General features: G+C 47.6%; 1 protein-coding gene across 1 annotated transcript in view; it reads left to right on the forward strand.

Annotated features, from left to right (window-relative positions):
* Nucleotides 1–24,104, forward strand: part of RRP36 (ribosomal RNA processing 36) — a 36,824-nt gene extending 12,720 nt beyond the window's left edge. Inside the window, exons 3-8 of the mRNA XM_028724899.2 lie at nt 10,970–11,108; nt 18,742–18,808; nt 19,246–19,350; nt 19,494–19,568; nt 19,742–19,859; nt 20,797–24,104. Coding sequence (XP_028580732.2) covers nt 10,970–11,108; nt 18,742–18,808; nt 19,246–19,350; nt 19,494–19,568; nt 19,742–19,859; nt 20,797–20,936 — 644 coding nt within the window. The 3' untranslated portion in view covers nt 20,937–24,104. The remainder of the gene's footprint in view (nt 1–10,969; nt 11,109–18,741; nt 18,809–19,245; nt 19,351–19,493; nt 19,569–19,741; nt 19,860–20,796) is intronic.
* The last annotated feature ends 709 nt before the right edge of the window (nt 24,105–24,813 follow it).

The raw sequence follows: 24,813 nt of genomic DNA on the forward strand, positions 1-24,813 counted from the left end.
TGTGCATGTTGGACGACTTCTGCAATGGCACCAGCTGAGTCAGAAATATTTCAGGTACAGTTAAGAGTGCCAGTACTAATCCCTTTAAAAAGTCTTGGGACCTGGGTGTTCCCCATAGCAATCTGCCTGTTTGCAAAGACCTGCATCAAAGGTGCCTCTCTGGGTGCCCCTGTCTTCAAAAATAAGGCAGCAGGTGGTGGTGATGAAGAGGGGCTGTTCATTTGGTAGTGCTTGCTTCATATTGTGGGTAGCTGACTTGGGGGGGTGACTGTGATCAGGGCTACCGCAGGGGCAGAAGAACAACTTTTCTGGGGAATATTTTATGGTACGTTGTGTAACCTGTATGGGGTGGTTTCAAGTTTTAATTTTCCATTTTGTTTTCTCTGAACATTTCTTAATATTTTGATGTTTAATCAGAGTACTTGACTTGCCCTCTTTTCCTTCCCATCTATGGGAAGGAAAAGCTAAGCTAAACACCTCTAATCTCTTCCCACATGCCTGTCGTCATTTGTCTTTCTCCCTTTAATTAGTTTTAAACAGAGAGAATTGAACCGGAGATCAGCCTGAGGAATGTGCCATTTATTTGTATAATGGCATAGGTTTTCCATTTTTATTTTTCATTCCCTGTCTTGTGCATTCGTACAATTCTTTGTCTTTTTTTGACTTCTATCAAAGAGAGTTTTATTGCAGTGTTTCCCAAACTTTTTTGGGCAACGGCACACCTGTTTACTGAAAAAAAATCTCACGGCACACCACCATTAAAGCCCCGCCCCGTGACGTCAGCGCGCAGCGTCACGCCGGGAGGGACGCACGAAAGTGAAAGTTTTTTCCCTCCCCCTTGCCGGGGAACCTCCAAGCTTTGGGGGTGGGAGGAGGCAGCAGAGCGAGGGACTGAGGGACGGCGGCAACTGAGGCGGCGGCGGCTGTTGTGGTGGTGGCGGCGATAGCGGGCGGAGGAGGGGGCGGCGGCGGGGCTTGAGGAGCCGTCGCCGGGAGTTGCTGCTGCTGTTGTTGTTGCTGCTGCTGCCCGGACATGCCGGCCTCCTCCTCCTCCGCTCTCTCGCGCTCCTCCCTTTTGCACGCGCTGCCCCGCCACTCGGCACCACCACCGCGGAGCCGCCACTCGGCTCGACGCGGATCCTCGCCGCCGCCGCCTCTCACCGCCCGACTCGCCCGCCTCCCTCCCACGGCACACCAGCCAATGTCTGACGGCACAGTAGTGTGCCGCGGAACACCGGTTGGGAAACACTGTTTTATTGACCAGACCGCTGTAGATCTCTAATTCCCACCCCCCAAGAACTGTCACAGATAATTTAGCATCTGTTAACTTTCGAGCATTAGATTCTTCTTACCATTGTGTGTGGTTCTGGATCTGCCAACATTATCATTTACTGTACTGCTCACCTAGTTTGCTTAGTTCCTATGAGCAAAGATGTCTGCAAACGAGAAACGAAGGCTTGCAGCATCAACCCTGCTGTGTGGAAATCCCTTGCAGGTAACCATAGTGCCTGGAGGCAGACGGACAGGTCATGCGTCCACAGCAGTGAGCCCAGGAGAAAGGACTGCTGGGAGGAATGCAGAGAAAAGATGCCTTGGCACATTTGCAGCAGCAGAAGCGGATGCCTTCATCTGCCCCAGCTGCAACAAAACATGTCTCTCCCATATCAAGTCTCTACTATCAGGCACTGTAACTCTCCAACGGTTTGACCCCCAAACATGCACACCTCCATAGTCTCCTGAGACAGACAGATGCCAACAATAGCAAGGCTGGCGCTTATTTCACATCACAGTCGTTACATGGCTGTTAAGTCACCCCACACATATTTTGAGTGAATTAGCTGGAGTGTTAACGGCAAATCCATAATCCTTTCAGAAATGTTCTATAATAAATCAAGTCAGCCCATTTCCTCTCTTTTCAGGGAAGAGGCAAGGAATGGCTACCACATCAAGGTAGGCACAAACATTAAAGGAAGCTACTTCAAAGCATGCATATAAGCGTTCTACCATTTGAAGCATTTTCAGATAAGGAGATGGAAAATGATGGCGGCATAGTGCACAACAGGGTACCTTTTTCAGCGTTTCATAAGCATGCCCATTTATCCAAACATTTTGGAGCAGAGTTCTCATTTTTACCACTGTCGTCATTCATGTTAAAACTTCCTGTTTCATGTACAACTTCTCAATCTTTGCGCAGTGGCCAAAAGTCTACATGGTACTATGGAAAACCACGTTGACTCACTTTATCAAAACATGTCTTAACAAAGCATGGACAACATTCTGTTGAAAAAATAGGTGCACCAACTTGCTAAGGATCAAGTCATCCCCCCCGCCAAACCTCCATGTGTATCTATTACATTTCTCTCTCATTCTTCCTTAAAGGAGGCAAGTCTGTGGGGTAAGCAGCCTAGTGTCTAGCCTTGAAATAATCTCGTTGGTTAAGGTAGGATGAAGAAGATTGACTGGTCCAGCTTCCAAACAAAGATACTTACATGACGGAGCAGAAGTTTGGAACTACAGTGGTACCTTGGTTGTCGAACGGCTTGGCTCCCAAACAAATCAGCTCCCGAATGCTGCAAACCCAGAAATTAGTGTTGCTGTTTGCAAATGTTTTTTGGAAGCTGAACGTTCTCCGTGGCTCCCGATTGAGTGCAGGAAGCCCCTGCAGCCAATCGGAAGCTGCACCTTGGTTTTTGAACGGTTCCAGGAGTCGAACAGACTCCCAGAACAGATTAAGTTTGACAACCAAGGTACGACTATATGCTACTCCAGTTCAAGCCTCAATCTACCCACCACCCTAGCTGTTCCTGGCTATATTTCATCTAGAGTCGGCGTGAGAATAAAAATACGTATCCTTTCCTCATCTCTTTTGGGGAGAAATGAGCTACAAATAAGAATATAAAAAATGCATGCATTTTTATTCCTTCTTGTGAGTTGCCCTGCAACTATAAGTTGTTGTTGTTTAGTCGTGTCCGACTCTTTGTGACCCCATGGACCAGAGCACGCCAGGCACTCCTGTCCTCCACTACCTCCCGCAGTTTGGTCAAACTCATGCTGGTAACCTCGAAAACACTATCCAACCATCTTGTCCTCTGTCGCCCCCTTCTCCTTGTGCCCTCCATCTTTCCCAGCATCAGTGTCTTCTCCAGGGAGTCTTCTCTTCTCATGAGGTGGCCAAAGTACTGGAGCCTCAGCTTCAGGATCTGCCCTTCCAGTGAGCACTCGGCTGATTTCCTTAAGAATGGATCGGTTTGATCTTCTTGCAGTCCATGGGACTCTCAAGAGTCTTCTCCAGCACCATAATTCAAAAGCATCAATTCTTCGGCGATCAGCCTTCTTTATGGTCCAGCTCTCAATTCCATACATCACTACTGGGAAAACCATGGCTTTAACTATGCGGACCTTTGTTGGTAAGTAAATGCAATTAGAAAGATTTTGCAATTGGGTCCAACACATAATGTAGGATGGTGGCTTTTTTCATGTTGACTTCTCTGTTTCCGTATATGCGCAAGGTGCTGTATCCTCGTACAGCTAGGGTTCTTCCGTCTTTCTTCCACAAAAGAATTTTTAAAAATGAAGAGCACCTGGAACACCTCTTCATTCATTTTAACTCTTACTGCTCAACAAAGTGAGCTTCGTACAGTTCATAATTGTTGCTCCTTTTGCGGTTGTCATACTTTGCCTTTGGCTGTCTAGGTATGAAAGGACCCAAACCAATTTGTAGGCCTTTATGTATCTGAAACAACCTTGTTAAAGTGATTGCGTTTTAAACAGCAGGCTCTTTTATTTTGTCACTGGCTTCCGCAGTACTTTCTGTAATTGGTGTTTGCGAAAACTCCAGGTGAATAACTGGGAAAGTGTGGGGGGGAGAGAGCAGAAACTAAGGGAGCTGTAATGGTTCTAGGGGTTGCTCGTGCGTAAGCCGGTGCCCACACCTGGCTGGGTTGCCTAAGTGAACCCTTCCTGTCCGGACAGCCACTCACCCGTGGCTGTCTCAATCGCTGGCAGAATCTGTCAGTGGGCGTTTCTTAAACTTCTTCCAGCAAAGAAGTTCTTTCATGCCCAGTCTCCTCCTACCTTCCCTGCGCGGAAGCCTTCTGCGCAAGGAGGGCGTAGGCAGCGGAGGACCCTTCCTCCCCCTGCTGGTCCCCGGCAAGGAGTCATGTGACCCCCTCTCAGATTCCCCCATCTGCCCCCCTTCTCCACTGGAGCTAAGCTGATTCCCTTCCCCAGAAGATGGGCTGCCTCTCCCAATCCCGGGACGCTCTCTGGGATCCCTCTGGAGCTCGCTCTCTCCCTCCGGCACTGATGGCAGTTCCCTGACAGGAGCATTTCATTGAGGTTGGCTGATAAATTTAGAACAAGGTATGAAAAGTGGAGTTTTTTGGGATGAAATAAGCAGCTGACCTGTGGAATTTATTGTAGCTCTAGTCACGTTAAAAAATACAGATTTAACATTTTGTTTGGCAATGGAGCTTAGATCATGTTGGTTCAGTCCTGCTTTTCCGTCCGTTAACTGTGTGTCAAGAAGGGATATGTATACAGTGACTGGCCCATATTGTTAAAGGTTTCCCCTCTCTCCTCTCCTTTCCTTCCCTCCTTCCCTCCTTCCCTGACCCCTTGTATTTTGGAGTAGAAGGTGCTGGTTCTTGCCCAGGGCAGGGTAGCTGATTTGATGGGCCAGTGGTTTGATCCAATATGACAAATCGTGTGTTGATGTCTGAGGTGGAACGCATCATTTGGCCTGCGTTTGCAGAGGCTTTTGAGGTTGCAGTCTCTTTGCGGGTCTGTCCAGAGCTCATCAGGGGCGAAAAACTATTACAGTTCTAGACTTTTGCCATAAGGAATGACTAATTGAGGGATTACATGTTTGGCATGCCAGAACAGAGAGAGAGAGAGAGAGGTGATGTCAGTAAAGCGTTGTGACGGGAAAATGCCTGAATGTTAGAATGTAGACAAAGCGAGAAAAGATGGTGTAGGCCAGTGTTTCCCAACCGGTGTTCCGCGGCACACTAGTGTGCCGCGAGACGTTGCCTGGTGTGCCGCGAGATGTTGCCTGGAGGGAGGCGGGCGAGTCGGGCGGCGAGAGGCAGGGCGGCGGCGGCGAGGAGAGGCCGCCCAGCGCGGGGCTCTCGCCGTCTGCCTGCCTGGCTGCCTGCGTGGCGCTGACGTCACGGGGCTGTAACGTGCCCCACATAGGCACACGCGGGGCGGTGAGCGAGCTCCCTCCCACATCCCATCGCCGCTCGCTTCGGCCGGCCTACTGGGCTGTCGCAGGCGGAAGGCCTGCGCATGCGCGAGGTTTTCGCGCCTTCGGGATTCCCTTCACGCCTTCCTCCTCCCGGGTCCTTGAGAGCGCGGGAAGCGGCAGCGCGAGACCGGCGTTGAGCCTGGTAGGTATTGCGCTTGCCAAGGCAGTCATTTGGGAAATGAAAACTTGCAAAGCAAGCAACCAGTTCAATCTGAAGTACGTGTATGCTTAATATCCTGTATCTGAAACCTGTTCTGCCCCCTCCCCCACACTTGGTGCCATTTTCATCTACACATGCAGCAGAGTAAGTTGACCCAGAATAGTACCAATTCAGATGGCAGATGGGAGAATGACAGTGCTGAATGCTTTCCCATGTAGAACAGTCCCTGCACATAAAAACCTAGCATATTTGGAAGAGGGATGCTAGCCTAACCATTACCTTCTATGCTGTTACTATTTTTTTATTTTTTTTTACATAAGTAAAAAGTGACCTTTCCCCATCTGGCATGGTGGTGTGCCTCGAGATTTTTTTCATGAAACAAGTGTGCCTTTGCCCAAAAAAGGTTGGGAAACACTGGTGTAGGCCCTGATTTAAAATGTAGCCATCAGTCAAATTCTTTTCTCCTTAAAATCCCTCCTCAAATTTTACCATTTCCATTGAACCTTCCACGTAATCACAAAGTACACACAACTTTACCTGTGCAAAATGGTACTGTCAACTTTCGGATTTGAAAATAAGGGATCAGCAGCCTCACCTGTCCCGGGGACAGTCTATGGGATATCTAACAATCCAGGATAGCAGCAGGAAATGGCGCTGGACTAAGGGAATTTCCCGCAAAAAAAGGGAAGGTTGATCGCTATGGTCAGGATGGTTGGGTTGTCTATAGCTCTGCAATAAGGATACAGTCTCTGCCTGGAGGTGTGGGTTTGAATCCCACTCTGCCCTTGGGCAGGACGCATGAGGGGTCCAAGATGCTGCAATTGTGCCTGGAGGTGGCCAAACCAGCTTTAAAGGCGGACCATATCTCAGTGATAGGAACCTCCTGTTCTTTCAGAAGATCTCAGGTTCAATCCCAGACACTTCCACCTAATAGCAGAGGTTGAAGACTTCTTTCTGAGATCCTAGAGAGCTGCTGTCAACCAGAGTAAATCATATTGAGCTAGACAGACAGCTGGTTTAAGGCAGACTATGTTCCTACAAGGGACACGGGTTGGCGCTGTGGTCTAAACCAGTGTTTCCCAACCTTTTTTGGGCAAAGGCACACTTGTTTCATGAAAAAAATCTCAAGGCACACCACCATTAGAAAATGTTAAAAAATTTAACTCTGTGCCTATATTGACTATATAAAAAGTACAGTGGTGCCTCGCAAGACGAAATTAATTCGTTCCGCAAGTCTCTTCGTCTTGCGAGTTTTTCGTCTTGCGATGCACGGTTTCCCATAGGAATGCATTGAAAATCAATTAATGCGTTCCTAGGGAAACCGCCTTCAGACCAGGTCCGGGGACAGTCTGTCCCCCGACCTCTTCTGAATGCTGGGGGGGGGGGGACAAGGGCTTTTCTTCCCACTGCCAGCCTTCAGAAGGCTGTTCTGAAGGCTGGCGGTGGGAAGAAAAGCCCTTCTTCCCACCTCCCGCCCCACAAGCTCCGGGGACAGGAGGGCTTTGCTGCCGACCGCCAGCATTTTAAAAGCCCCTGCTGTCCCGGGGCAATTTTAAAATGCTGGCGGGCGGGAGCGAAGTCTCCGCTGCCCCGAGGAGATTTTAAAATGCTGGGGGTCGGCAGCGAACGCTTCGCTCCCACCCGCCAGCATTTTAAGATCGCCCGGGGCAGCGGAGAAGTCTCCGCTGTCCCGGGAAGGCAGGCGGGGGGAGCAAAGACTTTTGCCCCCGCCTGCCTTCAGAAGAGGTCCAGGACCTCGTTCCGATGCCCGGCGGCGGGGTGCGAGGTTCCCGCCCCACCGCCCGGCATCGGGGCATCGTTCCGATGCCCGGCGGCGGGGTGCGAGGTTCCCGCCCCCCCGCCCCGCTTCGGAGCAGCGTTCCGAAGCGGGGCGGCTGGGGCGGGTGTTCCCGCCCCCCTGCCCCGCTTCAGAGCAGCGTTCCGAAGCGGGGCGGCTGGGGCAGGTGTTCCCGCCCCCCCGCCCCGCTTCGGAGCACCGGGAGAAGCGATCTCCCCGCAGCCCCTTGCTTCAAAAGAGGTCCGGGGGCAGTGGGGAAGAAGCGCTGCGCTTCCCGCTGCCCCCGGACCTCTTTTGAAGCAAGGGGCTGCGGGGAGATCGCTTTTCCCCGCAAAGCCTTGCTTCAAACGAGGTCCGGGGGCAGCGCGAAGCGCTTCCCGCTGTCCCCGGACCTCTTTTGAAGCAAGGGGCGGTGGGGAGAAGCGATCTCGGGCGCCGCGGCGCGCAGGCGCACTGCTCGCTCCTCTTTCCGCGCAGGCGCCTTCTCTCGCTCTTTCGCCTCCTTTTCTTTCTCTCTCGATGGTCCGCCTACAAAGGAGCGAGGGAGGCGCCCGCCATGTTTGGATTTGCATCCAGCAGGAGATGCCGCCGCCGCCCCGCCTCTCCCGCCTCCCTCCCACGGCACACCAGGCAAGGTCTCACGGCACACTGGTGTGCCGCGGAACACCGGTTGGGAAACACTGGTCTAAACCACTGAGCCTAGGGCTTGCCGATCGGAAGGTCGGCGGTTCGAATCCCCGCGATGGGGTGAACTCCCGTTGCTCGGTCTCTGCTCCTGCCAACCTAGCAGTTCGAAAGCACGTCAAAGTGCAATTAGATAAATAGGTACCACTCTGGTGGGAAGGTGAATGGCATTTCCGTGCGCTGCTCTGGTTTCACCAGCTGGCCACATGACCCGGAAAAACTGTCTGTGGACAAACGCCAGCTCCCTCGGCCAGTAAAGCGAGATGAGCGCCGCAACTCCAGAGTCGTTCATGACTGGACTTAACTGTCAGGGGGGGGGTCCTTTACCTTTACCTTTTTATGTTCCTACTAGTTTGCTCCACTTGCCAACCTCCCCTGCCATTCCTCCCCATTAACCTCCTGGAGCTTCCCTGTAACACCCCGTGGAAGGACTAAGCTTGCTTTTCACCTTCCCAGCCCCATTTCTCGTGCCATTTCTCTCTTCTGTTTGTTAGTCCAGCTTTGCATCCCTGTTTTCACCGACCCTCCATGTCCATGCCTCCTCATCCTTCTTTTGTGCAACCTCCTTTGCACACAAAACTCCTCCATGGTAACCACCTGCATCTTCTTCCTCCCACACATTGCAACTACTAAGCATCCTTTTCACTTTATGCCGAATTATGAAGCCAGCATCACCTCACGTCCTATTCATCAAACCCTTTCATGCCCCTGCCTTCAGTTTCAACCTCGTTCCCATGCCTTCTGCTCTCTCCTTTCTCTCATCCTTCCCCCCCCCCCCCGTCTGCTTACTTACCTCAACTCTCCCTTGCACGCCACCCCATTTCCACGCCTCCCCCTCTCGCTTGCACACAAACCCCGATGCGGATCCATTCTGCTGTCTCTTTAAAATAAACAGAATTTAAAGAGCAAGGCTGTCAGTTAGCTTCTTCAGTTAGAGCACGGTAGGGTTCTGTTGACGGATGTTGCTTCTTAATAAAGACTCTGTTCTTAAATACTACAATGACTCTGGAACTTCATGTAGAAGACAACGCATGGTACCAGGAGTGGAGGTACCAGGATTGTGGGGAAATACTATGGAGTCATAGGTTGCACATCCTTTATCTCGCATAAGCTAGCCGAGGAATGGAAGTTTAAATCAACCAAATGTTCCTTTTCAGTATTCCTCCTTTCCTGATGTACTCAAATGATCGTAAAAGTTTCCTCAAACCTCCGCCATTTTTTTAAAAAGCTGCCATTTTCCTCTCTGTTCCCACCATTTCTTCTTTACTCAAGCGTCTGGTGTTGCTTTAAAACCACTCCTCCCCTCTCAGTGATTCTCCTTTCTTGTCCCCATGCTGTTGTACAACCTGCCTTCTCTTTTGCTTCTCATCATTATTACATTTGCATACTGCCCTTCATCCATAGGCCTCAGGGTGGTTCACAACATAAAAAGACGAGATAAAAAACACAAAATACATAATAAAAACGAGAACAAACCAATAACGCCCCCTTCCTACCACCCCCCATGAGGACTCCATGCAAATCCAAATTGTTATGAGGCACTACAATTCCTCCAATGGGGGCTGCCCAACGACAGCCTTACATTTTTATGTATTTAGGAAGATAAAATCACTCCCTGCTATGCTTTCATCTCCTATTTTCCCCCCTTCCTCTGATGTCACCTCAGCCGTCAAAATTTAAATTGCAAGCACTTTGTGCTAGAAATTGGGTTTTACTTATTTATATTTAATCTGCACTGTGTATGATATATCAATCAACATCATGTCTTTTGGAACCTTTGTAAAATGCGACTGCCTGCCGCAACATGTTGATGAAATGTGCCATGCGCAAACAGTTGTGTTCTGTCCCCAGGTCATAAAAGAGATGGGAGCTGGAAGGGCTTTCCCTTAATCCTTAGGGCAGTGTCTGTAATGCAGAAAGCTCTTTAGCAGTGTCAGCAACCAGGACTGAGAAGCCCCTTGAGAGAGAGAAAGCCTAAGGAAAGATTTGTGCTATAGGAATGGCTTGACTTCAGAAGTGTTCCTTTCTAAGACAAGCGGAGAGTCAAGTACTTGTCGTATAACGGACCTGCAAGCAGCTCTGAATGTATTCCGAATTCCTTATTTTTGGGCAGTGGGGGAGAGAGTGGGCATTTCTAGTCTATTTCCTAATCAATGCTAAGCATCTCTCATTCTGTGTGTTACATGTGAATGCAAGGTGGAAGAGTTCAATTTTGAAGCTGCACTTGAGCTCCGAGAACAGCTGATTTAAAAAAAAATTCATTAAAAGGCCGAAGATACAAGCCGAGACTGATTTACACCTCTGATGTGAAAGTGCTCTTAATTCTAAGTCGTGAATCTAGAATTACTACTCTGGTCATTTTTCAGAAATACTAAAGGAAGTTAGAATGCACACAAACTTTCAACCTTCTGCCCTCTTTAACATGTGAATGGAAGATGTTAAAAATCAGCTAATTTGTATATTAGTTGGCAGTTTTGGCTTGTGTGCACCAAACTCTGAAACCATTAGTTGAGTGACCATTTTGTTTTTATTTGTTTGGATCCTAATTTCACAGATAGAGCTGTGACCCGGTCTGTGTCATAATTCTGCAGGTCTAGCACAGTGTGTGGCTACTTAACGTAGGATGCCAAGTTTGTAGTCCTTCCACACAACTCCAGTACAGATGGGATTCCTTCAGACACTCCCAGGGAGAAGCTTCCAATAGTGCTGTCCCATACTGCTGTTGAGGCCTCTTCCCATTGGTCTGTGTCCCTGGTGGGATGCTGTTTGGGTTAAAAAGGTCCCCATGATAGGCCCTGAATACTTAGCCCAGCCACATGGGGATAGCACCATTGGCAGGGCAGTTTAGTGTGTCTTTGAAGGGGCTGTGAGATTGAGCACTGGGTGGGTGTGCGGGGTTTTTGTGGTGGCACTTGCATGAATCGCAAGGTGTTTACCTGCAGCTGCCCTTGCAATCTGAATGCAAAAAAAGACAGTAGCATTCAACATGAAGCAGGTTGGGCGGGCAGGTGGGGATGAGTTTGAATAATCCAAAGACTGACATTTGTTTGGGGGTGTCTCGTTTTTTTCTTTCCCCCAGAATGGTCTTCGGTGTCTTTTGAGGAGCTGCTGCAGTTGAGAAATCGAGTTGGGACCAAGGCTTATCAGCAGATGACTACTGGCAAAAGGGCAGTAAATGTCACAAAACCAGAGAAGAGGCAGCGTCCAAACAAGCACGGGTAAATGCGTTTCCCTGTTGTGAGGAGAACTGCATTCCCCTGGGCTCAGGTGAAGTCTGCAAACCTGCGCTTCCTTACTCGAGAGTGAGCTCTCAAGGTAGCAATTACCGAACTTGCGCACGGGCTCCTGCAGTAAGCCCTTTTCTGCTTGGTGAAGGGCGTAGAGATTTCTTAGCTGCCTCTGGAGAGCTATTGGAGCAGAATGCATTCATCCTGGGAAGAAGGAATTGGAGTTTAACCAGAGGGCTCCCTCTGGGAGGGTGGGTGGTTTTCTAGGTAGCATGGACTTACCTGAAGAACTAACAGCCTTAATTGTCTGCTTTATGGTCTGCACCACTGGAGCTGCTACCTTGCTCTCAATGCATTTTTATAACCTTGCTGGGGTTAATTTACTTCCTTCTTCCTAAGCCTCTCTGGGAGCCCTTTATGGGACTCTTTGGCCCCCGTTAGTGTTCCCAGTCTCTCACACTTCGGTGTACAGTGGTTCCTCAGGTTACATACGCTTCAGGTTACAGACTCCGCTAACCCAGAAATATTACCTCGGGTTAAGGACTTTGCTTCAGGATGAGAACAGAAATCGTGCTCCGGCGGCGCGGCGGCAGCAGGAGGCCCCATTAGCTAAAGTGGTGCTTCAGGTTAAGAACAGTTTCAGGTTAAGAACGGACCTCCGGAACGAATTAAGTACTTAACCCGAGGTACCACTGTATTCTGTAAAATGCCATCAATGTGATGAGTAATTTAAACATTAAAGCAGACACGGATGCAAATCGTCACTGTATTCCCTACTCGGACACCTCCCTGCAGTTCTCTCCATTTTGCTGTGTGTCATTACTCTTTGTTCATCATCCTGAAGCCAGGTTTCACTCGCCGTAAGTGTCCCTTCCAAGAGACACCTGCTCTTTCCTTCATCAGTTCTCTCTCATCTGTTTCCAACTTTCTCTGCTTCTCTTCTCTCTCCCCTCCCCACCCTCTGTTAATATCTTGTGCTGTTACTTCACCTTTTACCTGAAGCTCTCACTGGCTTTCCAGACAATGCTATATAAGCCTTTCGAAATGCCTCTTCTATTATGGGTTGCTTATTTCTATTTTTATCTCTCCAAAGCCTTTTGAGAGAGAGCCTTTCTACAAAAGCCCCAGTGCAGCTGGAATCAAATCAGCTAGGTGTTTGTGTGTGTGTCTTTGAAAGGAACCCTCTCGACTTGAAGGGAATGCTCCCCAAATTCTATCCTGTTCAGTGGTGCATTCTTGAATGAAATTGGATTCAGAAGCAAGCAACATAACACCGCAATATTTTTTAAAAAGTGAGCAAGCTTTATAAAATCTTCCGCATGCTCATTGGAAACCAGTATATTAGGGAAGTGAAAAGTGAGAGGTGTCTGCAGGAGCCTGGCTGGTTTGTGAATTCCCACATTGTGTCTGGAATGACAGCTCCTGCCCCGCTGCTGCGGTCCATTCTCTGGCTTGTATCTGACTAAGTCGTCCTATTAGTGCAAGGACTGCTGCCTGCACAATGGGATTCCTCTGCCCACCCCCAAATCTGCTCTCTAGGGTTGGGGGGAACCCTAGAACAGATTTGGGGTGTGTACATAGGGAGATGAGAAGAAGCACAGGTTGAACTCCTTGTGCTTACAGGACAACTTTGTTGGGTATGAGCCTAAATGTTGCCCATCTGCCTGCTGCAGAAAGCAGAATCCCATTGCTACTTAAAACCTGGAGGAGAAATGTTGCAGTGGGGCAGCTGGGACACCACCCTAAAATAATGTTTTGCTGCCCCGGGGCTGTTAAAGCAATAGGTGCCGCATCTGGATCAGGAACTGGCAGCTCTGCCTGCGAAACTCCACAGTACTGTCACAACTCTGGTAAGGGTGCTGTCTTTTCAGCTAGCTAATAAAAATATAATTAACTTCATCGAGCCGTTCATGGGCTGTTGGTGCAGAAGATTAGCTTACTCGTTTTCTCCACTCCTCATAATTTTATCAGTTTGCACTTCTCCTGAGGGAATTTGGTGTATCCCTCTGAAAAAGGCTGTTTCATAGAGAGCCGTCTGTTTCCCGTGATGCGCTGCTTTTTCTGCCGCGTCTGAAGGCTAGCGGTTGCGAAGCACAACAGGAGTGTGACTTGGTTAATGTCACTGCCGAAGAGGGTCTGGGTGTCATATTTTCAAAGGATTTCTACGGCGGCTCATTAAAATTTATGTTGGCATAGCGATGGCGCCACGTCAGTCCAGGGAGTAAAAGGCACCAAATAAGTGATATGTTGACTTTACTGGACCAATCCATTGTGGAGAGAATATTCCAGGTTCATCACCTGCTTTTGTCTTCTGAATAATTGGGCGGTGTGGGTTGAAAATGCTTTGAAGGTGGTAATCCAGCAGGTTGGAGAGAGGTAGGGAACGGGGTGCTGGAACCGTTTATTGCTAAAGTGGAGACCTTTTCCGAACTCCTGCTTTGCATAAGTTTATTCCAGTATTTACTGCTTTTTATAGCCTGCCTTTCCACTGAAGTGCTCAGGTGCAGCTGGAGCCAAAACAGTTCTAACGTACAGTAAGCCTGCAACTGACGCTGGGGTTACGTTCTCGGGATCGCGCCCAAAGCCCAAATTGCATGTCATCAAAACACGTTTGGTTCAACGGCAGGTTGGGGGGGTGTCATTTTTCCTGGAATCCTGCCCCCTTCATTTTACTTTTTGTCTCACGCATAAAGCTGAATGCGTACAAGTTAAATGTATGTAAGTTGTAGGCTTAGTAAATATGAGTGGTGCTTAGTTCTTTCTTCTTACCACTTGAACAATAGCTGTGGTTATTCATGGATATAAAGTTTAAGAACACAACAATATTAAAACTTATTTTACATCAAGCTACAGGTGAAAGAGGATTTAAAAAACCAAAACTTTGCAAATTGTAATAAATCTGGGCACCTTTCGGTCATTGTATCCCATAAAACAGAAGCAACGACTGAGAAAGCCCTGGTCCTTGACCTTTTCTAAGTGGGGCTGTTGTCAGAGGAGGGTCTCCTTTGCTGATTTTTACTGAGAGACAACCTCTCGTGCTTTCCCTGAGCCCAAGTTGTTTAGGACTTGAAAGCGTAATGTCAGCATTTTTGGAAAGGGCATGGAAGCCAATTGGTGGTTGAAGCAGATACAGCGTTGCATAATCCCGAGTGTTCCTTGACGTTAATTAATGGGCTGCTGGGTTTTGCATGAAGAACAGCTTTTGAATACTCTAGCAGAAGCCCCAGATAGAGCATATTGCAGTAGCTCAGCCTAGAGATTACAAATTGAACGATGGTTTCCAGAGCCAGGGATGAGAAATGGGTGGCATTCCAGGCGTTATTGAACCACAGCTCCCATCATTCCAGTCTATTGTCCACACAGGATGGGGCTGATGGGAGTTGGAATCCAATGATATGGGGTGGGGGCAAAGCCTTCCCACCCCTGGTTTTAAGCCAGAGCCATTGATCAGGAATAAATAATCTGCCGGAGCTGATGATAAAAAGCAGTTCTGGATACTAGAGAGATTATGAACATCCAAAAGTAGCTTGGGGTGGGTCCACTTCCAGAGAGATGTCAGTGTCATTCCATCAATCAAAAAATATTTCCATCCAAATTTATCTGACTTTGGGTCTTGGGATGAAAACTTGCATCTTATACAGCTGGTAGCAGAACCCTGTGATATACCGATAAAGGCTAGGGACCACCATTTCAAACCAAAATCTTGACTTTGAACATCAGAAAAGCAAAATCTCATTAGAGATTATATTATTTTGTCTGAAACTTTGCTCCCCGACCTTTATTCAGAGTAGCATACACATAATGACTTGCGGTTTGTGCCCTGCAATTCTGAAGAAAAAGACGCCCTCTTAAAAGGCAATGAATGCAGGTGAAAAGGGGACGGAATGATAAGAGCACTTAATTAGATGCACACAGCCTGGGAAGCTGCTTTTTTTTTTTAATTAGCGCTTTCCCCTCTTTTACCCACTGATTATATAATTAATTTGCCATACAGATTGCAATCACAGCAATACAATCATTCGCATCGGAATCCACCCATGCCAGCGGAATCTAAATGTTTTCTTCGCTTTCCGTCTTTACATCCTCCCATTCTGCATGGGAGTGCGGACCCAGTGGGTGTGTGGATGGCGGGCGTGAGAGGGTGCCTGCCTGCGCTTGCAGGGGGGGGGAATGGGGGTTGAAATGACCCCTTGTTTCAAGCTCCCCTCCCCAAACAGAAGTGGCTGGCAGCAGTCTGGGTGCCTTCCCTTTTTGTTGCCAGGGAATGTTGGTGGCAGAGAGCAAGATTCAAGTGCTATCCCTCAACCAGTCAGCCAGGTGTGGAGCTGAAGAGAAGCTAGTCTGCAAGTCCTTCAGCTGGGGAGGGACCGGATACAGCGACCATAGCTCTTGGTGATAGAATGCATGCTTGGGTTCAGTCCCTAGCATCCCCAGGTCAGGCTGAGACTCTGGAGAGCTGCTGCCAGTCAGTGTAAGGTATAATAAAATAAAATCAAAAGACCCCTGGATGGTTAAGTCCAGTCAAAGGCAACCATGGGGTTGTAGCCCTCATCTCGCTTTCAGGCCAAGGGAGCTGGCGTTTGTCCACAGACAGCTTTCTGGGTCATGTGGCCAGCAAGACTAAACCGCTTCTGATGGAAGCCAGATCACACAGAAATGCAGTTCACCTTCCCGCCACAGTGATACCTATTTATCTACTTTCACTGGCATGCTTTCGATCTGCTAGTTGGCAGAAGCTGGGACAGAGCAACGGGAGCTCACTCTGTCATGGGAATTCGAATCGCCGACCTTCTGATCAGCAAGCCCAAGAGGCTCGGTAGTTTAGACCACAGCGCCACCCGCATCCCGCCAGTCCGTGTACATAACACTGAGATAGATGGGGAAATGTGCTGACTGTGTACAAGACAGCTTCTATATTCCTGTGACTATTTGGAGGATAGAATTTGGCTCAATGGATGTGCATTTGAAGAGCCTTCCTTCAAGCTTGAAAGGGAAATTGGTCTCTTAGCTTTCCTCTGAGGCCTGTTTTCCCCTTTGAAATTCTGTGTGTGATAGTTATTTGAAATAACAACTACAGGCACCTCACCGACAGTGTTTAAAATTCCCTGGGCGCCATTTTGCTACCGTTGAGCGTCCAATTGCAACTGCGTGGACTGAGTGCTAGGTTGGCGACTGAGAGCTCCGTTGAGTCAGCTGACTCATGCGCAACAAAAGCTGCACGTCTTGTGCTGTTGTGCGAATCATGGACTCCTTGCTGGTCATCTTAGTCCTCCATCATCACATCAAGGAAAGGAAGTTCAGGGCTGAGTACAGAGATATTTAACTGTGCTGCAGCCTCTCCACAGGCCACCCAAATGGAACTCGCAGACCACAGTTTGAAAACCTCTGCCTTGGCCCATAGTTAATTCCAGTGTTAGAAACTAGAATAGGAAAGCTAGGAGCCAAATAATATAATAATAATAATTTATTATTTATACCCCGCCCATCTGGCTGAGTTTCCCCAGCCACTCTGGGCGGCTCCCAATCAGTGTTAAAAACAGTACAGCGTTACATATTAAAAACTTCCCTGAACAGGGCTGCCTTAAGATGTCTTCTGAATATCAGGTAATTATTTATCTCTTTGACATCTAATGGGAGGGCGTTCCACAGGGCGGGCGCCACTACCGAGAAGGCCCTCTGTCTGGTTCCCTGTAGCCTCACTTCTCGCAATGAGGGAACCGCCAGAAGGCCCTCGGCGCTGGATCTCAGTGTCCGGGCTGAACGATGGGGGTGGAGACGCTCCTTCAGGTATACAGGACCGAGGCCATTTAGGGCTTTAAAGGTCAGCACCAACACTTTGAATCGTGCTCGGAAACGTACTGGGAGCCAATGCAGGTCTCTCAGAACCGGTGTTATATGGTCCCGGCGGCCACTCCCAGCCAGAAATGACTTCTGGGACCTGGGTTGTGGGCGCCAAAACAGAATGTCTAGTCCCTACCGGGTGGGGGGGAGGTCGGCAACACTTTTTATTTATTATTTTGATAAGCAGCAATTAATAGCAATTCACATAAGTGACACGTTTTTAGCATAAATTGTTAATACATGCTTAATTTGGTGGATACAATAAAATATTGGTATTTCCAAACCATCTACTCTTTCCTTAACGTATACTTCAAGGCTTCAAATCACATACAGTTCAGTAATCCTTGACTGACAGCCAGGAGCAAAAAATGGCACCCAGACTTTTTGAGGTGCTCGCAAATGGAGAATCTTCAGGCTCAAAATGCGCCTGGCACCCTGCTAATTTCGAACCCTGGTTGATTCCGTTTCCATTTCCCCTGTGTTTGTTTCTCCTTTCAAGTGAATTGTTGTAAGAGCGAGCTATGGTCAAGCAATGTAGTTGAGATCAGAGAATCATGGAATTGTAGTGTTGGAAGGGACTCTGAGGGTCATCTAGTCCAATAGACATTCTGTTGTGACGTCTGTAAAGTACTTCAAAGGTGCCATTTGGCACCTAGTAAGTTTCTAACACTGCTCACTAATAATATGCATGTCACAATTTTCTGTAAACAGGACGTGATGCTTTCGTTGGTAGAGTAGTTAACTAAAGCTCTACACTACAATCCTTAGCAAATATACTTGGAAGTAAGGTCCATTGTACGCAGTAGGATATAGGATTATGCTGTTGTGTTTAGGAGTACAGTCATACCTCAGGTTACAGACACTTCGGCTTGCGTGATTTCAGGTTGCGCACCACTCTGAACCCGGAAGTACCGGGGTGGTTACTTCCGGGTTTTGGCACTTGTGCATATGCAGAGGCACTAAATTGTGCTTTGCACATGCGCGGAAGCACCCAATCGCAACCTGCATGTGCACAGACGCATGGGGTGCGGGTTGCAAACGTGCCTCCCGCACGGATCATGTTCACAACCTGAGCATCCACTGTACTCTCTTGATTTAAAAAAGGGGGTTTTAAATTATTGGGGATGAAAATTCAGGGCACTCTTGTTCTTTGAAGTTATGTTTTCCCCTGTGGAATGGAGGGAAGGTAATGTTAAAGAGCCCTTTTCTTTCTAACTGTGAGTGGTAACTTTCAATTCAGTAAACAGATGATACCTTGCATTACCTTCAATATCTCAAAAAGGCATCTATACTAAGGCTCTAGTATTTAAATGTAATGATTAATCAATAATTGGTTAAAGGCCAGACTATTTATCAACTAAACTTTTATAATCTGTTGACAGCACGTAATATATACATAGCAATAAATATAAGGAAACACATACATCATGTAGTTAGCCTTAATATCTATTATAAACTCTTCTGGTAGTAATACATCTTGTTCCAAAATTCAGAAGATTGAATCCAGTCCTGCGTTAATGTACTTTTCCCTTTAATCTCTTCTCTTGTCATATTACATAACACACTTTGCTTTCCAAGTGGCTTTCAGTTCCTTGCATATAGCAGTCTCTTAGTTTCCAAAAGTTTCTAGTGGTCAACAGTGCGGAGGGAAAACAAGCAAAACACTGGCGCAGCGTTTGAGTTTCGCGTCTTGAGAGATGGTTCTGAGAATCAACCCACCCAGGGATAGGAAATACCCCCAGGCTTCGCTTTCCTAAGTATGTACTCTCTATCTCTCCCACAGACCTCTGGAAATTTCAGCCAAGAAGCCAGTCCCCTATCTAAGACGAGTTGTGCCTGTTAAAAAGAAAGTGAGTTGCTTTTTTTCTCTTTAATTTTATTTCATTTCCCCTCGCCCTTTCTGGTTTTCATTTTTTCATTTTCTTTGTTAAATTTGCAAATTAATAAAAAAGGGAAGAAAATAGCCTTGTGTCCATGGACAGAAATAAACAGAAAAGAAAAGAAAAATATTTGAGTAACACAACTGAAAATTACTTGGAGGGGATGAATGAAAATTACTTGGGAGAGGATGAATATAAAGGAGTTCGCATGACGGCTGAGGAGACTGTTGACTTAGTAAGCAGTGCTCAGTGCAGTGCTGCATGAGGCAAGGGCCACCGAGTGTGACAGGAGTGATACAGATCCGGCTTGCTCCTGAAAGACAGAGTAGTGATGAGAAGAAGAAGAAAGACACCACTTTTTGGCAATGTTCAAATTTTAGTGCTCGCTCCTCTTTCCTCCTCCCCAGGTACCTCGAGATCCTCGCTTTGATGACCTCTCTGGGGAGTATAAGCCAGAAATCTTTGAAAAGACGTACGGCTTCTTGAACGACATCAGGAAGAAGGAGAAAGAGGTAATGGCTGCAGCTACTCACGTCGAGTGCAACCTGCCTAGAAGGAGGAAAAGCCTGTTTTTTTACCTCAGTTTTTTACCTCAAGAGTCCTGGGTTGAAAGGCGACTTCCCTTTCAGCGCACTCCCCTCTTTCCCCCCTGCAGGTAGTTCAGAAGCACCTGAAGAAAAGCCGAAATGTGGAGCGGCAAGCCAAGTTGCAGCAGCTCCTCAAGCAAATGGTGAGTTGGGGCCGTGGGGAATTAGGAGCAGCTCGGGTTTCCTTTGGAGGCCCAAAGCCTGGAGCCGCCATTCAGCGGAAAGCTCCAGTGAGGCCCATGAGATTGGGGAGAGGAGAAAGGTTGACGCTGGCCAGCCGTGGCATGTTTGCAACTTGCCCACCTTTGCTTCTTAGACTCAGCAGGAGGAGACACAGAGGAAGCAGCAGAAGGAGAGAGAAAAGGAGCTGGCCTTGAAGAGGCAGCAGAGGGAGCTAGCCCAGCAAGGAAAGAAGCCCTTCTATCTAAAGAAGTGTAAGTGTTGGCCTGTCAACAGAAGATGCACGGTTCGAGCCTTGACTTTCCATCAGGCTGTCAAATAGGGGACCTGTTGCTGATGCAGTGGCGTAGCTGGCGGGGGGCACAGGGGCGATTGGCTTGGGCGCAAAATGTCAACACCCGGTGCTGCCTCAATACAGCTGCTAGGCTCTGTTGAAAACGGTTTCTCCCTGCGAACCAGGAAGCGACCTCTCCATGCAATGGAACAACTCTTCTTATCTCTGTGGCTGCGATCTCCTGGGTGACAGGGGCACTGCTAGGCAGTTGAATGAGCACACGTACACTGTCTGTTTCCCAGCCTCCCACCCATCCCACACAGCCCTGGGCCCTGGCAACCCACGCTATGCCACTGTGCTGATGTCTATAAATTGGTTCACAGCGGTGTCTGCAGTGGTGTGACTCTTGAACAGAAGGAAGAAATCCTTTTAAGACAGGGCTCAATGGGAGTCAGTTAAACAAACTGATCAGAGTCGTAGCTGCGCTACTGGGTTTATCCTGGTTTGACCCAAATTCTGTGTGACCTTGAGCACCTGATAGTCTTGCCCTGACCCTATTTACATTCTATAAAGACAGTCTGTCATGTTCCTCTCCTCTGCTTGGTTTGCATATTGGAGATGGTCAGCGCTGCCACTGCCACTTTGAATGGTGTTCTCACCTGCTGTGTTCATTGGATCTGGTTACCAGTCGCACTGGGGAATAATGCAAATCAAAGGGATTGGGTGGTGACTTTTACTGAGGGGGTGTGCAGTCATCAATGTGGATTCTTTTTTTAAAAAAATCACGGGACTCTAATTGAAAGATGGGAGAGGACTGGGAGTGGAAGAGGAGGCTTGAGTTAGGGATGGGAATTGCTAGTGACATTATGAACATGGCTGGCTTGAGTTAAGGCCACTTTCCCTTTTGTGCTTTGCAGCTGATAAGCGGAAATTGGAACTGGCTGAGAAGTACAAAGAGCTGAAGAGGAGTGGGAAGCTGGAGGGCTTCCTGAGCAAGAAGAGGAAAAGGAATGCCGCCAAGGACAAAAGGAGGCTGCCTTTTAGGAAGGATGTGTAATATCTGGCTATATTTGTGACACGCCATTTTACAGGTGCAAATCTCCTGCTGCAAATCAACTATCGACTCTGGCCAGCGAGGTCAACAATCCCAAGTTTTCTCTGCCCCTAATGCTAGGGGCATTCCAGTCCTCTGAACAAGCGAGAATTTGAGCAAAATTAATTGGTGACATTCCCAGCCTGAGAAGCGTTCGCCGCCTTCAATGGGAAATGGATTGCAAATTATTGCAAATTATTTGCAAAATTATTGCAAAAAGTTCTCTCCCTCCTTCCAGGGGCAAGCCTCATGCTTGGCACAAAGTCAAGGAGCACCTCCCCCCCCAAAACATATTTCCCAGGACTCCCCACTCCTTGTTTCTTCCACTACACAGCCTGTGCAGACTTGGAGGCTCCCCATTTTCCATCCACCTGCTTCTCTTGCTACTTATTAGTGCTGCTTGGTTGTATTCCCAGCTGTTTTCTTTGCAGATTGCTGTGGAAGCTTAAGAGAGTTTCCCAGAAAGCAGCGTGCCTTAGCTTCATGTGCTGGTATTACGCAGGCCAGAATCTTCCATAATATTTTCCGTATCTGAAAAATTAAAACCATCTTCAAATGCTGACAGTTGAAGTCTCTTTAAGTAAAAAATGTGGTGGAGAATTATCCCAAATCAAGTTCCCAATTAGCCCAATAAATTTCCGAAGATATGCTTGGGGACTATATAATGAAATACCACAAAGTACATATATTACCTGTGGCAATATATTCATCTTTCATTTATTAACCTTACCCCCAAATGCTAAATTTTAAGTAATGGCCACCTCTCCATATTACTAGAAACCTCTTTCATCAACTTACTCAGATAAAATTAAATCATTTTAATAATTGGAATCAGAATACCAAGTGTGTTAAGATGTCTGGGCACCAACAAAATCACCAATTTGTGTACGATCTGCACTAGCCCATCTGCAATTTCAGTCATTTAATTGTTTACTCTCAAATTCTACCAAAACAACCAGAATTGGGTTGTTGTTTGTTTGTTTGTTTGTTTGTTTGTTTGTTTTGCTGTGAATGTGCATGCTTCTAACATTGAACTGAAATCTGGGCAGTTTCTAGAGATTCTGTACAAAGAAACATAATTGCCGTCTCATTACTGGTGGCAATGAGTGTGTATGTCATTTTGACAGACCTGCTTTGGATTACTAACTGGTAAGGTGTTTTATAGCAACATTTCACTGAACAAATTTTTGAAGTAAAGTTACTAATTTTATAAAATCAAACTTCTTCCTTTTTGAGCATCAAGTGAGATTTTATTTGCAGGACTTCATATTTTCCTAGGGCAAAGACATTTTCTCACCATTTCCGCCTAATTTGCTATTGCCCCCCACCCCCGCCTCTTTTCTCTGTTTCTCTCAGTACGGCCTGATATTTTCAGCTAGTAATAATTGCCATCGTGGCTTCATTCCAGATAAGCAGATCACTTTCCGGTTTTTATCTTGCGTTCCAAATCTTGTCAGACCTTTAGTTCTTGCCCTTCTCTCTCTCTCTCTCTCTCTCTCTCTCTCTGCTTCTGAGCCAACTACAACTGCTCTGTATTCTTGGAAGTGGGGAGAAAAAGTCACTTTTTATGGATGGACAGTAGAATTTTGCAGGGGCTGTGCTATGACATAAGGAGCACGCTTCTCAAATTTAGCACTTTGCATCTGTGTCTCTGTACATTTTGCAGCTGCTGTTTGATGCTACCTTTATATGAAATTAGACTGCTTTTTTAAAAAAAAACTTACTTTAATCTTCTCATCCAGAGGTGCAGGGAGCAAAGAGGTATGCTGGGCATCTCAAAACCTTCCTACTAAAAATCCATCTTATAGCCCTCTGGTTTAGCACCTGAGAGCAGCAGCCCTGCTGGCGTGAGATGAGAAGGTCTATCCAGTGCAGCATTCTACTTCTAGGGAACCCTCAAGCAGGGCATGCATTTCTCATCCTGCTCTTGCTCTCCAGCAATTGTTGTTCAGTGGCATATTGTCTCTGAATGTGTCTTCTGTGAATTTATCAGTCTTTGCCCCAATACTCTTCGCTCCATCCTTTGCGACTTAGAAGTTGGGGGGGGGGGGGGTTTAATGAAAGCCCTAAACTGCCTCGGTCCAGTATACCTGAAGGAGCGTCTCCACCCCCATCATTCTGCCCAGCACTGAGGTCCAGCGCCGAGGGCCTTCTGGCGGTTCCCTCACTGAGAGAAACCAAGTTACAGGGAACCAGGCAGAGGGCCTTCTCGGTAGTGGCACCCGCCCTGTGGAACACCCTCCCACCAGATGTCAAAGAGAAAAACAACTACCAGATTTTTAGAAGACATCTGAAGGCAGCCCTGTTTAGGGAAGCTTTTAATGTTTAATAGGTTATTGTATTTTAATATTCCGTTGGAAGCCGCCCAGAGTGGCTGGGGAAACCCAGCCAGATGGGTGGGGTATAAATAATAAATTATTATTATAATGAAAGCTGGGATTTATTGATTTTTCTAGCAAGAAGTTGAATTCCATAGCTGGTATCCAATGGTATACTTTCCCAGTGCGGTCACAGAATCCAAAGAGACCTGTAAAATCTCTTGCCCTGGGACTGAGGAGGACACTGGCCTCTGCCACCAACCCGGGAACCAAGAAATTGAGAGACTTCAAGAAAGAACAACATGGGAAGGAGAGAACAAGCCTGTCTCTATCCATTGGCCCGAGAAGGAGCAGCTTCAGTGAATTTGATCCTCCTGTTCCCCCGCCAGAAAGAAAATTCTGTTCCGGTTGCCAGTTTCCCTGGCACTGCAGAACAGAAAGGAATTAATCTCTGGCCTCATCAATCAGCCAAGATTACTGCAATGTGTTGTACATGGGACTGCCTCTGAAGATGGTTCAGAAACTTCAGCTGGTGCAGAATTCAGCAGCCAGGTTGCTCACCAGAGCAAGGCGGTTTGAGCATATAACACCAGCCCTGGCCTGACTTCCTCTCTCCATATGAATTGACCCAGACCCTGCAATCATTATCTGAGGCCCTTTTTTGTGTGCCTCCTCCATGAGAGGTCCGGAAGGCAGCAACACAAGAATTGGTCTTTTCTGCAGTGGCTGCCCATTTTTAGAATGCTTTCCCCAGGAAGGCTTACCTGGTGCCGGCCTGGCCTTTGGTTAATTAAACAATCTATGACCTTTTAAAGTGGGTGGTGGGTGGGTGGATTTGTCTTATTACTATGTTATGCATTTTTGTGTTTTTAATTGTAAACCCCCCTGTGATCCTCGGATGAAAGGTGGTACAGAAATTTAACAAATAATAATAAAAAGGCTTTTTAAAATAAATTTCTATTATACAATACAGTCACAGCAAAGAAAAGAACTTTAGCATTACATTTATGGCATCATTGTAAGGTAAAGGTAAAGGTACCCCTGCCCGTATGGGCCAGTCTTGACAGACTCTAGGGTTGTGCGCCCATCTCACTCAAGAGGCAGGGGGCCAGCGCTGTCCGGAGACACTTCCGGGTCACGTGGCCAGAGTGACAAAGCTGCATCTGGCGAGCCAGAGCCGCACACGGAAACGCCGTTTACCTTCCCGCTAGTAAGCGGTCCCTATTTATCTACTTGCACCCGGGGGTGCTTTCGAACTGCTAGGTTGGCAGGCGCTGGGACCGAACAACGGGAGCTCACCCCGCCGCGGGGATTCGAACCGCCGACCTTTCGATCGGCAAGTCCTAGGTGCTGAGGCTTTTACCCACAGCGCCACCCGTGTCCCTTGGCATCATTGTACATGCTCTTAAAACCACGTGCATTGCACCAACTCTGCTGCTTTTTACCCAGGTTTTTAGGGCAACGGCAAAGTTGCCGAGAAGCACAGTTGCACTTGTGAAGCTTGTTTATGGAACCAATTTTAA

This window comes from Podarcis muralis, chromosome 3 (assembly GCF_964188315.1).
Source record: "Podarcis muralis chromosome 3, rPodMur119.hap1.1, whole genome shotgun sequence".
Taxonomy (NCBI): Eukaryota; Metazoa; Chordata; class Lepidosauria; order Squamata; family Lacertidae; genus Podarcis; species Podarcis muralis.